The sequence below is a fragment of the Cheilinus undulatus genome, linkage group 13 (assembly GCF_018320785.1).
Source record: "Cheilinus undulatus linkage group 13, ASM1832078v1, whole genome shotgun sequence".
Taxonomy (NCBI): domain Eukaryota; kingdom Metazoa; phylum Chordata; class Actinopteri; order Labriformes; family Labridae; genus Cheilinus; species Cheilinus undulatus.
This window is the reverse complement of record NC_054877.1, coordinates 38,073,681-38,088,670: the sequence shown is the minus strand read 5'-3', so window position 1 is coordinate 38,088,670 and position 14,990 is coordinate 38,073,681. Positions and strand designations below refer to the sequence as shown.

The window sequence follows — 14,990 nt, the reverse complement described above, 5'->3', positions numbered from 1 at the left end:
GAATTTCCTTTTATGGACTTTTAAGCAATATCTATTGAATGATGTATAGGCTTTCTAGTAAAATGTTCTTATTCAAAAGAGGTTGTAGCTGTGTGTAAAAAAGGTTGCATGATGCTTATAAAAACTTTTAAAATTTTAGCATTTTGACACAGGAAAGTCTTAAACAACCGCAAATGTTTTTTCTCCATCACTTTTAATAATAATAATAAGAAGAAGAAGTAGAACATTTTTCCCTCTGGAAAAAAAAGAAAATTAGCATTCTGGTTTTTATGAAAATCCTAAGTAGCTACACGGAGTTTTAATAAATAAATTAAAAGAAATAGTAATTTATGAATCATGAATGAATCTATAGCTTGTGGTGCCTTCCTTTCGTCGTTGAAGTAGCTTCAAAAAAGCAACTTTGCGAAGTGCATTCTGGGAGATGTAGTCCCCGCTGAATTTGACGTTCTGATTGGTCGCTTCACGACCTTTCACTTGTCACGTGGTTTAAAACTTCAGGAGATGGCGCGGAAAGTTGTCACACCACCACACAGCGCAGCTTTCACTTTATAGAAGTCTTATATCCATGTTAATTGAGTTACACCGGCATAACCAGGTAAGACGCTGTATCTCAGATACGTGACGCTACTGTTCCTGATTTATTTTTGATATTGAGGTCACCGCTGCTGTTTGTTGTTGCTGCTCCCGTCTGCCAATCTACGTTTATGTCGCCGCATCTGAGTGTTCTGTGTCTTTCAGCCATGAGTGTGTTGGAGGTGAAGTTTATCGGTGATGGAGATGCTCTGGAGCACATCGTGGACAAACAGGAGGGTATGGATGTTACTTATCTCGGTAAGATGTTTTTATATGTATACGAGCAGGTGTGTAAACGAGCTGCCTGTGCCTGTGCATTTACCTGTAAGGTGGGCAAAGCAACAGTGGAGCTGTTCAGAAGATGGTGAAGTTTAAAAGTCCAGCTGGAAAACGAGTCCTAGAGGATGAGGATCATGATGGAGATGAAAATGGACTTTTGGATGAGCAGAACTACATCCAAGCTCTAGGAACAAACAATGCAGAGGGTGAGTGAGGCTATTATTTTGTCTTTTTTTAAAGCAGCGCATCTGTCCTAGTCTGCCTGTTTTTATTCTTATTTTATGAATTTTATTCAGCCTACTGCACATCTATAAATAACAATACCCAACTGCCTTTTAGTATAAACTTTAGGGTAGTAGGTTTATTCCACTAGATTTGTCTCTTTCAAAGTCACTGCAAAATGATCTTGAAGACGTGATAATTTTTATGGTATAAAATGCTGCAGAGCAGTGGTTCTCGACTGGTCTAGTCTCACTACCCATCTCACTTCTTTAATGTGAAATAGCAACCCAAAATTTACATATATAAAAATTCAACCACTCAGATGTATTTAAAGAAAAATGTTGCAGTTTGGTTGAAAGAAAACGTGACCAGACAAGGAGACAGAGCTAAAACAAACATGCCAGTAAAGTACATCATTACAAAGCCCTGAGAGGAAATCCATACATTCACATTATTTTACTGTTTCTTGTGATTTCTGTGTAATTTTTCTTGTAATTTACTTGGTCAGGTCTTCAGTCTGGTAACGGACTGAACAAATTAAGAATTGATATTAGATTAATATAACAGAATCACATCCCTATGCAAGACTGCAGAAGACACAAATGTAGCTTGGTGTATTTATTAGTACCTCCAACAGAGCAACAGGTCCCAGGTGTTTCAGAAAATCTAACTGATAACCCTCAGCTTTTAATAACATTTAGCTGGATGCCTCATTCAAAAGAAATGAAGCAACCACCATTTGTGCTAATTGCTAAATTACATAAGTAAGTAATTTGTGGAAACGTGTTTTCTCTGTTATTGTTACTGTACAGGAAGTTCCAACCACAGTTGTGGCTAAGGTAACCTCCCTGGGAATAAAGTGGATGCAGAATGTCCATTTAGGGCTTCTGTACACCATAGACTTTTACCACATTTTTTTCCCAGCACACATTTGCATCCCACTTTTAGGTCCTGATGCACCAGTTAAGAATCATTGGGGTAATTTAGTATTGACCTACATATTAAAATCTCTCCACCAACGACCTTAATGACACCGTATTTACTCAAGATAGTGAGTTATCTTTTATACTGTATATTTAATGTAGGGATGCATCGGTTTATCATTGGTATCAACCTTACTGGCAAGCATTGGCTCCGGCCAAATAATGTGGATTGAACAGATTTCAGTTGCCAGTGTTTATTTGTTGTTTCCAATGAACTGTCCGTGAATACTAGCACACCCAACTGTTTAAAAGAGGAGATATTTTACTGGGTGGAAGGAGTCACCTATTGGAAAAAACTCTGGTCTGTTTTCATGGTCAAACATAACATTTGCATACAGGGAGTGTTTCAAGAGAACTAATGAAAGAAACATTGGCATTAGCTAAATTGTTATTTTAAATATCAGTATCAGCCTTAATGAAGCTATAATGTTTAGTCCTTTTATAAATATGATAAAAAAGAAATGAATTGTGCTTACCATGTTGACATAAGTTTTCTTGGCTCTACAGAGGATGAAGAGGGTTTGTCCAGAGTGGCTGGAGCCTCCATTTTCACCTTTCAGAAAGTCAGACGAGGACACAGCATGGCCCAGACGGGTGAGTGCCTCCAACCTCTCCTGTCACATATATACTCTCCATCGTGTATTGATTGAACTATCTGCATTGACCAGATTTATTTTCCTCTATAGTTTACATTGTTCTAACATTTTTGTTGTTCAAATGAAAGCTAACGAGTTGGCCCGGACACCTGCGAAAAGTGTGACATTCAGCAAGACGCCCAAAGCAGAGCCCTCTACTCCCACCCGGACTGGCCGCAGTAAGTTTAACACAATACTGGACATTTTTCTTCCATTCACGTGAAACTAAATGTGTTTTTTCTTTCTCTGACCAGACAAAGGAGCCGAGAGCAGGACACCACAGAGGGTGAGACTCGAAGAAATTTATTTTTCTTAGATTTTATGTGCATTTCAACCATTTTTGTCACATTTCCAGAATTTTAAACTTTGATATGATAAAAGTTAAAAACATTATCAATGCTTACTTGTAAAATGGCAAGAAAGAATTCATGAGTACCCAATATAAGGTTATTTCTTGTTTTTTGTCAAACAATTGTTGGGAATTCCTGCAGTCTGTCTGAGTTGCACAAATTTGTTGGCTTGTTCCATTAGAAGTTTTTCTAAAGGTTTGCTACTTTTGGATTCAAGCAGATAGACAAACAACAGAGATTATTGCACACAGACTTTATTGGAAAGTAGAAAGTATTCAAAAATAAATTATAATCTTGCTTTAATCCTTAACTCTAACTTTATCATGATGATGCTGAATTCTCAGTTTTCTCATTTGAATTTCTTCTGTTTTCATCTCAGAGCAAGAAAGTTCAGTTTGTCTCCACGACTCCACACAGGTTGAGGAAGAGGATAACAAGTAAGTTTAACAAGTTCTGCCATGTTTGAACCTAGATTTCCCTGTTATTAAGACTGTTGGAATCTAAAATTGTATAATTCCTTCAGCTCCAAGCCTCCGTTCAGACAGCGATAGTGAGCTGTCGCCTTCTGACTCCGGGGAGGACGAGGAAGATGAGGAGAAAGTGGAGAAAGAAGACAAGGAGAACCTGAAGACTCCAGTAAAGAACTCTAAAAGTTTATCTGCATCTCTCTACAAAACTCCTGGCAAGAAGAGCAAAATTTCTGAACCCCTGAACCAGCCGAGTATGGTGGAGGAGTATTTTGAAGCTCATGGCAGCTCAAAGGTCCTGACGTCAGACCGCACACTGGAGCGTTTGCATACGCCTAAACTGGACAGGGTCAGTAAGAAACAGCAAGTGTTTAACACGTCTAAACTAAGACTTGATTCAGTGTTGCTGAAGGGCGTTTTTATTTTGTATTTGTAGGAGACATTGGTGCAGCTGTTAGAGGGGAAACCATCCTGCTACTCCAGAGAGATTCAGCAGCTCAACAACAAACACAGGAAGCACTTTAACAAGTGGATGCTGCAGTTACAGTGAGTGTGGTTTGCTCATTTCCTCTGTTGTGGCATCCCTCAGGGGTCTATTTAGGGGTACAGACATTAAAATAAACTGGAATAAAATCAATATTTCTGTCTAATTAACATACTCTTGTAGAAAAAAATATTATTTTCTTATAAAAATACTGGAACTTTGAGCCCTTAAGAGTGAGATCAGTCCTTATCACCTATACTGCAGCCAGCCACAAGGGGGTGATTGAGAAATTTAGCTCATATTTCTGGAGCTATGTTTTGATTGGTCAAAAACACAGGCAGGAAACAGATTTGTGTAGATTCTCAAAGGGGTAAATTGCACTCTCAAAGAGTCTTATGTGGAAAATTGATGCAAAAAAACTGCAACTTTAATAAAGATAACAGAAATATGTGTTTACCAAGCCAAATTACAGAAATACTTGTGTGCCTCTTGTTTGATAAGTCACCAGGTTGAAGGGTTTACCTTAAGAAAAAAAAAAGCATGCCAAATTTTGCCCTCTCAAAATTTCTGAATTTAATAATCCTCTGGGAGCCAGATAGGAAGCTGTGGGGGTCCTGATGTGGCCCTGGGCCTCCAGTTGATGATCACTTCCCTAGAGTAAACAGACTTTCATTGTAATGCAACTCTATGCCCTAGCATCTCTGATATTTCTCACATTTAAGCCTGTGTGGCAGAAAATAAAGATTAGATGTCAAATTTTTTAAACCTCAGCAACTCCATATCTGACATTTTTATTATTACTCCCTCTGTAGTTCACAGTCTCTGCATTAAAACCTCACTGCCAGTATGGTTGCTCCAACTAACCATGTTTACAAAGACAAGCAAGGATCCTTTTTTGACTTTGACCTATCTTTTAACACCCAGGTGGTCAAAGAGATGCAGCCCTGCTTTGCATCCAAACTCTGAAATAGCTTCATTTTAATACTTTAATAGACCCCTTCACGTATCTATGATTTGCTCCCCCCCGTGATCCTGACTGCTGCCTGAAATTGTCGAGCAGTTCCTAAAAGCTGACCGGTCACAAAAAGAGATTGAGCTTTTGCAGTTTGGGCCCCACAGCTGCACAACTCCCTGCCTTGAGATCCCAGACAAGCAAACTAGTTTTCCTTCTTTAAATCTCATCTTAAAACTCACTTTTATGGCTTTGTTCAGTACCCCTCTGCCATGTCTGTTCATGTTTCATGGATTTGGTTTCTGTTGTACAGTAATTACTTGTGTTTTCAGGTTGGGATTCAGTGTAGTCGTCTACGGTTTGGGAAGTAAAAAGTCTCTGCTGGAGGATTTCCGTGCGTCTCACTTAGCTCAAGAAATCCACCTTGTGGTCAACGGCTTCTTCCCCTCCATTACCCTCAAATCAGTGAGTGTATTTAAATCTTTTTAAACGTATGCCCTGTTCTCTCATCTTTTCACAAGTCGAGTAAGTTCATGAAGCAATCACAGAAAGAGCAATTTAATGTACTTTACAGAGCTAAGAACACCATTTTAGTAAAGACAATGACTTCGGGGGACGTAGCTTTAAATAAAGATCTCCAAAGATCCTGTTTTAAGAGCTTAGGGACTGGGAAAGTCCCTGGTATGACATGAGATGAGAAAAAAAAACAGTACTAGGACCAGCAATGACTGTATCCTGCCTTCGAGCAGTTATGAAAGGCTGACATGTTTTGTCACGCTGTGAAATATGAAATATAAAAACATGAAAAAAATCTCTACCTCATTAGTGCATGAATCCAAAGCTACTATATTGTGATGTTTCCATTGTTTTCAGAAACATTTGTCAATAAAACATGAACTGTTTCTACAAAACTATGCTTTGTATGAACAGATGGGATTTAAGCTGAGAAACACATGTAGGGTGGGGCATTGTAAAGAATTATTGTCAGACATAGTCATGGAGGATTTTATTTTCATTTGAGCTGCACCTTGTGATTGGAAAATGAAAAAAGAGGTAGATGTGAATTTTATACATACAGTGCTCCAGTTTCTATTAGTTTTTTTTTTTTTTCTTTTTTGGCAGATCTTGAACGCTCTGACATGTGAGGTTCTGGAGCACCAGGGAAGTTTCCGGACTCCGTCAGATCAGATCCAGTACATCACTCAGACTCTTAAAGACGGTGAGTATGTGAGCAGGTCAGTTTTCTCCATCTTCAGGCTGCATTTGAATTCTGTGTTTCAACTTGAGGTTTGTCTTTGCAGACCCAGACCTACATATTTACCTGCTCATCCACAATATCGATGGACCGATGCTGCGAGGAGAGAAGACCCAGAGTGCACTGGGGCAGCTGGCATCACTGCCCAACCTGCACTTGGTGGCTTCTTTAGACCACATTAACGCCCCTCTGGGTGAGTGTTCTTGATTATGTGTTTCCAATTTGAATTTTGGGGTTACGTACCATAAAAAATCTAGTGTGCAAGATGTATTTTTTAAAAGGTTATTGCATCTTTTATGCAAGTGTTACCAATAAACCAGTAAAAATGCAGATATTTTGCTGCTCACAATGTGCTGGGCAAACCAGGCTGGCATCTTTTCTACCTCTAAGGCTCATTTATTCATTTGAAGAAAATAGAGGTTTATTGTCAAGTAAATATGCAAAGCTCTGGTGTAATTAAAATGACTCCTCAATTTAAGACAAGAAGTGATAGGTGGAGGTTGCCGGCTTTGTGTCTGTACTTCACAGCTATCACTGTAGACTGAGAGCTCAACTACCAGGCTGTTGGCTAGCTGGAGCACAGACTGCAAATGGCAAAAGAAGATGGTAAAAGAGATTCATGTCTACACAGATACTGCACAGTCTGGACTTTGCTGATTACAGTAAAAATCATAATGTGGGACAACAGCTAAAATCTTTTTTCCTAATGGAAGACCCCAAAAACAGACTGCATCCTATATACCAGTGCAGCTTTTATGTATAGATTTTAGCTTTTTTTACACCCTTTCTTTTTGTCTTTATGTGATAATCCCTCCATTTGTCCTTTTCTATATCTATCTCCTGGTCATTATATGGTCCATTTTGTCTTGTGATTGTTTTTATGTATTTAACTTGCATTTTTGTAATTGAGCATTGTCTCTCAATAATTTGTCCAGTATAAATAAAGGGTGACTGATTTAAATCTAATTAAAAGTATAATCAGACAATTCCTTCCCTTGTGCTTGCAGTATGGGACCAGTTTCAGCAGAGTCAGTTTAACTGGTTATGGTGGGAGTGTGTGACCTTCCAGCATTATGCCGAGGAGACGTCATATGAAAACTCTCTCTTGGTTCAGCAGACTGGCGCCCTCGCTCTGTCCTCACTCACGCACGTGCTGCGCAGCTTGACGCCCAATGCAAGGTACCAACCACACCTCAGTGTGATTAATGTGACAGCTTTAATGTGAACAATGCCATAGAGGCTGATTGTTGTGTGTCATTTCTTTGTGCAGAGGAATTTTCAAACTGCTGGTGAACTTTCAGCTGGAAAACAAAGACAATCCTTCGTACACAGGTGCCTAAACACTCCAGTTTTTAAAATGATGATGATTTTCATGTAAAATTTAAATGTATGCTGGTGTGGTTGTAATGTTTTACTTTGGCTGTGTGCAGGACTGTCCTTCCAAGATTTCTATCAGCGTTGTCGAGAGGCGTTCTTGGTGAACTCAGACCTCACGCTGAGGACTCAGCTGACTGAGTTCAGAGATCACAAACTGATCCGGACCCGTAAGGTGAGGTCCTTTTTCTCAAAGCCGTACTTTGTTTATATATCTTGATTTCTCTCCGTTCTTCTCTCTCTCCCACTAAAGATATGAGCATAGGAGGGAGGAGTTGGGATTACTGAGATAAAATAGGCTGTTAATTACATTACTTAAATAATAATCAGAACCCCATCATGACCGAGTGAAAACGGAATTTTAGAATTTGCAAATTTATTAAAAATACCCAACTGAATTATCCCATTGACATAAGTATTCAGACCCTTTGCAAAAACACTTGAAGTTTATCTCATGTTCCCCCTGTTTCTTTCAATCTTTGCTGAGATGTTTCCACACCTGGACAGGAGTCCACCTGTGGTAAATTTAGTTTATTGGACTTGATTTAGAAAGGCACACACCTCTTGCTGATGCTGATGATGCATATCAGAGTAAAAACCAAGCCATGAAGTCAAAGGAACTGCCTGCAGAGCTCAGAGGCAGGATTATTGCAATGCAGAGATCTGGGGAAGGCTGCAGAAAAATGTCTGTTGCACTGAAAGTTCCCAAGAGCACGGTGGCCTCCATGATTCTCAAATAGAAGAAGTTTGGCACAACCAGGACTCTTCTTTTTTTTTATCCAAGTAAATTTTATTGAGATGCCTTAAAATGTACAAATAATTATACAGTATACAAAATATACATTGCTCATTTCCTTTGTTATAAACAAGCAAACATGAAAACATGGGTATCAGCATAAAAACAAAATTTGGTTTGACAGAAAAAACAAAAGAAAAAAAAAACACAAGACCCTCTATCCCAACATCATCATCATCATCCCACCCTGCCCTCCCTGTCCCCCTCTCCCCAGGCACACTCCATTATCTTGCAGTAGTAATTAGGGATAGACTTCGATGTGTTCTCTTTCTTAAGCCATGAGATAAATGGTTGCCATATTTTGTCAAACTTGTGTGGATTGCCTCTTAGGACATACCTGATCCTCTCTAAGTGCAACGTATCAATTAACTGGTGTAACCACAGTTTAGTAGAGGGAACCGAAGTTCCTTTCCATAGCATAAGGAGCAGCTTTTTGGCAGTTACCAAGCAATAGGAGAGGAATTCTTGTTGAGTTGATGTAAATTTATTGGGTGTTGTGGACACACCGAGGATGATCAGCCAAGGGTCTGGTTCTAGTGGACCATTAATAATTTCAGACATGATTTTAAACACCTCTTTCCAGAAGGAGGCAACTTTCGGGCATGAAACAAAGCTATGGACGAGGCCCGAATTAAAGGCCCCTCGTTTGTCTCAGATGGGTGACAATCAGGACTCTTCTAAAAGCTGGTCACGCCTTAGTGAGAGAGGTGACCAAGAACCTGGTGGTCACTCTGACTGAGCTCCAAAGATCCTGTGTGGAAATGAGACAAAGTTCCTCAAGGACAAACATCACTGCAGCCCTCCACTGATCTTATGGCCGAGTGGCTCTCCTCAGTACAAAACACATGAAAGCGCACTTGAAGTTTGTGAAAAACTCCATGCGAAAGCCAAACGGGCTTTTATGTGTTAAGAATACGTTCACAGTACTTGGGGAAATTGGGTTCTTTAGGTGGTTTGTCCTTGCCTTTATGACCCTTAAGCTTCCTTAAGAAGAGTGTCAGAAAGGGTGTGTGAGGTCTAATTTTATACTTTATGTAAATATCATTGCCTAAGCTGTGTTTGTTGTGCTTCCTCCCTCAGTCAGTCTGCCTCTTTTTGCTCTGTTCCACATTAAGATCCTGTCTATGCCTTTTTTGCCATTCCCCTACACAACAGCATTTCTGATGATAAATATTGAACGTTTAATATTTACCATCTCAATTTGGAGTGGCTCCAATCATCTTATGAGAGAATAGTTGAGGGAAGGATCCCTCTTAGCCCTTCAGAAATCACAGGAAAATCTGTAGATAAGGTTCAGAACCATCAGATAATTGGGTCTTTGCTGACTTGTGTTGGTTATCTTATTGTTTTCCAGATTTTAGCTGTGCAAAACCGACAAATAGGAATGTAACTTGATGTGTTTTTACTCACATTGTTTCCCATAATTTACCAGGGTGCAGATGGAGTGGAGTACTTGCTGGTGGCTGTGGATGCAAGCACACTGATGGATTTTTTGGAGAACGAGGAGGGGGACTGAGAGGAGACGGCTTTGGTCTTGATCACTTCCACATCACTGACAGACTCAGCTTCAGCATAGATATTTTGGTTAATCCCCAGCACAGGGAAGGCTGAATATAAGATGACCTATATCACATATCCATACCACATGACTTAAGCCAACTTACAGGCTCTCAACAGTTTGAATAAATTAATTATTGGTGTAATATTGAGACTTTTAAGAAATCTCCCTGTAGTACTGTGACATTCACTTTTGCTTTGGTCTTCGTGTTTTTTGATAACTCTGTAAATAAAAATCAACTTGTAGAGTTATTGTATTGCAATTTATTCTTTATTACAGAAATAGATTTACAGTTAGCAAAACTTACAATCTTTGTTCTTACAAGGCAGGTAGGCATGCTGCTGCAAAGCAAAGAAGTAGAGGACATGAGTCAGTACAGCTGCACGTGAGTGAGAAAAGAGGTTGTTGAGTAAATCAACATCACATGCAGAGCTTAAAGTGGTATGAAAGTAACTGTTAACAATGAAGCTGGTGTTTCAGGATTCTGCTTCAGAGTTCCAAGAAGAAGAAGAAGAAGAAGAAGAAGAAGATGGGTTTAAGGTGTAAGGATGGGAGGTTTGGGTGTTCAGTGTTGGATGTTGGGTGTTTTCTGTGTCTGCAGTGAATCGTTGAGCCTTTCTGAATCCAGCGTGTAAGTCTGAAGTCTGTTCTGAGTTGCTGTGTGAACAACACGAAGCTCTTCTTCATCCAAATCCCTCAGCAGAAGCAGAACTGCATCCAGAGTGTGTGTCTAAAAGTAAAATAACGAAGAAGAGATTTATTAGACACGTTCCAGTTATTGGAGACTATATTCTGATGTTGTGAGTTGGAGAAGAAAGTACCTTTCTGAATGATTGTTTGATTTCTCTGGTTGATGGAGAAGAAAGAGAAGAGAACTTGTCTCTGGGAAGGGGCTTCATCCCCAACTCCTCCCTGATTTTGCTAAAAACAAATAGAGAGAAAACAGCTGTATTTATAGATATCAGCCAATGCAGGCCTTACTTTTTCTGTGTTAATACCAGTTTAACAGGGAAAGGAACAGAAAAAAATCCAACTTCACAATATATTTTAATTTGGTCAGGATGTAATATATTCAGGATATTTAATGATTATTCCAATGAAATATTGATTTTCTATTCAGACCTTGAAAGCCTCATCTAGATTAGAAATGTCATTCATAAGAACACCAGGTTTAGTGCAGATGCACATTCAACAGTAGCAGACATGAAACTCCAAAAAATACAAACGCAGATGAAACAATCCGGGATTATAGAACAGAAAATTATCTAATTAAGCATTCACACTGGATTCATCTTCCTCAAACACCTTCAATCTACTTCTTAAAAAGATACAAAGGGCTCCCAAGATTCAAATTCTCCTGAAGCAGGCTCCAAGCTAAAGGAGAACCTTAAACCATAGTTTCAAGTCAAGAAGAACTTTGGGGACAGAGAACAAGGATAAGTTTTGTGTGGGGCTCATAGAGTGAAGACTGCAGCAGCCAACTTTTTATGAATAAAAAACATTACACAAGTGTGTGATAAGCAGGTTAAGTATTGCCTTGTAAATAAGGATGTCAAATATTTGGACTACAATTGGCAACTGAAGGCCAACCTTCTTCAGCAAAGAGTACAATGCTGAGTCAGGGCTGTATGATGTGTTACAGTGCTGCACAATTAATCGCAATTGCAATCATGATGTAAGACAGTGCAGTAACATTGAAGAATAGGCTGATATTATTTGAATTAAGTAGTTCTTGAAAGGTTTAGTAAATAGTGACAGAAAGGCCTTAAAGTTCACAACAGTGCTGCTATTGCACTTTGTAGAAGTAACTATTTTCAAAATAGAAAAACTTTTTTTAAAATAAATTATTTTGAAATCAGTACTGTAAAAAACCTCAATGTTGTATTTTCTCATGGTATGAGGAATCTATACGTCAAAACTATTATTATTTTTATATAGTTTTCTTTATAACCAAGCAAATAGACTCATAATACTTTTTATGCATGATATTGTAGTGGCAATCGCAAATCGCAGTTGCCCAATATTATCAAATGGTGCAGCACCAACTTGTTATGAACTTCAACGCTTCATGGTATACAGTAACCAAAAATCTAAGGCACTGAGAAGAAGGTAAATATCGAACATTAACAGTCGGAGATGTAAAAGTGGCAACAACAACTCTTTTTCCCAAATAAGAAAAACCATCACTTATATTAAATGAAAACACAGATGCAATTAAACTTTTAACACACCAAGATGGTGAATCATTAGTTGGGAATCTGAAAGACTTACAAGACAGTACAGACTAGATCACAGCAAAGCTGAGACATAATGATAGACAGCAGGTTCATTGGCTTTTTCTTTGGAAAATTCACAAGTTTTGTGTCAGGATTCACAGTCAGTTTTGATCCACAAAAATTCACCTGTACTTTGTGCAGATAGCCTGATGGCTAGGTCACGCCCTTTGAACAGACGCTAAAGAACTTAAAGCAGACAGCTGGGGTGTACGCCCCAGCTGTGCCTCCTTTCCTGCATGTCATCATGTCATTAGGAACATTATGGCATAAAAGCCCTAAAATTGAAAAAAACAAAACAAAAACAAAACTATGAACTGTTAACCAAATCTAGCATCTTTTAAAGCTGTAAATCATGTAAAGGAGTCTCTGACATCATTTTTGAACTCATGGATTTTTTTCAAAGTATTTTTATGTCTTGTCAACACCTTAAAAGCACCAAAGATTCTGTTGAACCACAATTCAAAAGCAATATCAGATTTTCATCAATTCATTTTTTGTGATTTGTATTTTTTATTATTTGAGTACCAACAATTTTGTCCACAAGTGTATATGTCAGTGATTTCTTCTTAGTAAAATGCTTCTTTTGTTGCGTTTTTTATAAAATTAACACAGTAACACTGCCTACTTTTGATACTAAGAAATACAATACAGCTAAGCACAAGCACTATGTTCTAATGTGGGCAGAAATTTAGTTAAATCGTTTGGGCACCCCTAGTCTGTGTGACATTTAGCATTTGACCCGTGAGCATCAGATTTTGAACAAACTTTGTATTCCTATTCAGCTAAATAATATTGAGATATGATTTTTTGTCCATATCAACCAGTCCTTAAACTTAGCACTACTACAGCCTCTGTAGTTCCAGCTCAAATTAATGCAACCATGTGTAAATCTCTGTACTATTACAGGAATAACGAGTTATGCTAAAGTAAGGAATCTTACAATAAATAACGACTGATGTAAAATATTTATGTTTCCACTGGCAAAATCACCCTAATATTTGAAATAAGAAGAATGATAAAGAAAATGCCATTTCTTTATAATATTGCCACCCAAAATATTATGATACAATCAACAGCTTACTTGGTCTCCTCCATGTTGTAGTTCAGTGGGTCATTATTCTCTGTCTCAGCATCTGGAAGTCCGTTGGAGGAGAGCTGGTTTTGAACGCTGCCTGGTGGAGTGGTGACCTCTTCACCATCCATGAGAGCGAGTGCAATCTCATCTTCTGTCACTACTGCAAACACCACATGCAAAACTTCAATATAATCATTTCTAACTGCATGACCCCAGTCAATCAATGCTGAGCACAATTTTGTTTCAAGATTAAATAAGCCATTTAGGTTTCCATCTGTGGGTGTAAATCACGTCAGCATTTTTATACTTTGAAACTTTTTTGATACCCATTTATAACAGAGCAATCTTTTATACTATAATGATAAATGGTGATCAAAAATATTAAAACTTTTTTAAAAAAGCTACAGCTACTTTGTAAGAATGGTATGTAAGAAAAGAAAAGTTCAATTTAAAACTGCAGGCAAACACCTTGCATGAATTATTGGGGGTACTGAAATGTTGTAAATGTTTTGTGCAATTTAGACTTTGTGTAGGTGTTTTCTTGTAATTTATGATCACTGAAACAAGAAATAATCTAATACTGGTTGCCCAGGACTTCTACTTTTGGATCATTAGTACTGAAATAGGTATTGATATAGTGTAACTTTTACAGGCATTATTTTTGAATCCTAGAATAGTGACAACCCTAAATACAGAAACAAAACCATTGCATTCTCACCTTGGTTGTCGAGCTTCTGGAGGTGAGGCAAACAGCGCAACACGGTAAGACGATACTGACTGGGGTCGGATCCACAACAAGGGTTTTCAGCCAACCAAAGGACTTTGAGACGAGTCAGAGGACGCAGGTGAGAAAGCTCAGAGAGAGAGGGGATCATGTTCCTCCTCAGGTAGAGCTCAACCAGAGACAGACAGCCAGACAGAGGAGAGAGGGATGAGATGCCGTTCACACTACAGAGGGAGAGAAATAAGAACATCGCAGTCATGTTCTGATTATTAATTCTGACAGTATATGATAATTTAATCTGTCTTTGCTTGTGTTGGAATGTGTCAAAGTAGGAAGAGTTTAGTGGACCAACCTGAGTGTCAGCACCTCAATGTTTGGCATTTGAGTGAAAATGGAAATCTGGAAAGATTTAAGACATTGTTATTATGGATACATGCAAACAGACATACAACTTCCCCTGAAAACGAGTATGTTTGTTTGGTTATTTGGCCATAAATATGGGTTTCAGTGCCAGTTTGGTACCCTTTTACTGTCTGGCTACTCACATCAGTCAGGTTGCATCCCCTGCAGAAGTAAAATGTAATAAGACGTTATCAGAAATGTCCCTGACGTTATCAGAAATGTGAAGCATTAAATACAAACTGATTCAACCACTTACCAGCAGTTCAGTTTCTTCACGCTTTCTAAGTCGGAGGCCTTAGCCTTAGCAAGAACTAGTTTCCGCGTTAGCTTCATAGCATATCTCCAAACATCGCTGTCAAAAAAGAATATTTTTAACTACTACTATATCCACAAACACAAAGGGCCGCATTATGACAGGCCCAGCGGGCAAACATTTTAACTGCAGTAGCCAGGATTGTTGTCGTCCACTGCACGAATACGCATGCGTATATCCACTGAAGCGTCCTTAGTTACAGCCACTTCCTGTGTAATTCTTGCAAAACCGGGGATTTTTGTTCTTGTTTTAAAGGGGAAATAGAAACTATT

The 14,990-nt window shown here is 38.6% G+C and overlaps 2 protein-coding genes across 2 annotated transcripts; one reads left to right on the top strand and one right to left on the bottom strand.

Annotated features, from left to right (window-relative positions):
* The first annotated feature begins 484 nt into the window (after positions 1-484).
* Positions 485-10,179, top strand: orc2 (origin recognition complex, subunit 2). Its single transcript, XM_041804401.1, has 16 exons — positions 485-595; positions 739-810; positions 903-1,058; positions 2,565-2,651; positions 2,782-2,871; positions 2,947-2,978; positions 3,422-3,479; positions 3,566-3,858; positions 3,946-4,055; positions 5,278-5,410; positions 6,068-6,164; positions 6,247-6,393; positions 7,208-7,379; positions 7,471-7,532; positions 7,631-7,749; positions 9,803-10,179. Exons 2-16 carry the CDS (start codon positions 741-743, stop codon positions 9,884-9,886), a joined length of 1,710 nt encoding a protein of 569 aa, XP_041660335.1. The 5' UTR covers positions 485-595; positions 739-740; the 3' UTR covers positions 9,887-10,179.
* Positions 10,172-14,865, bottom strand: cfap410 (cilia and flagella associated protein 410). The gene is made up of 7 exons (XM_041804402.1): positions 14,662-14,865; positions 14,549-14,567; positions 14,356-14,402; positions 13,998-14,227; positions 13,286-13,439; positions 10,750-10,849; positions 10,172-10,658 (listed from the first exon to the last, which is right to left on the bottom strand). The coding sequence occupies exons 1-7, from the start codon at positions 14,736-14,738 to the stop codon at positions 10,494-10,496; spliced, it is 792 nt and encodes a 263-aa protein (XP_041660336.1). The 5' UTR covers positions 14,739-14,865; the 3' UTR covers positions 10,172-10,493.
* Between the last annotated feature and the right edge of the window lie 125 nt (positions 14,866-14,990).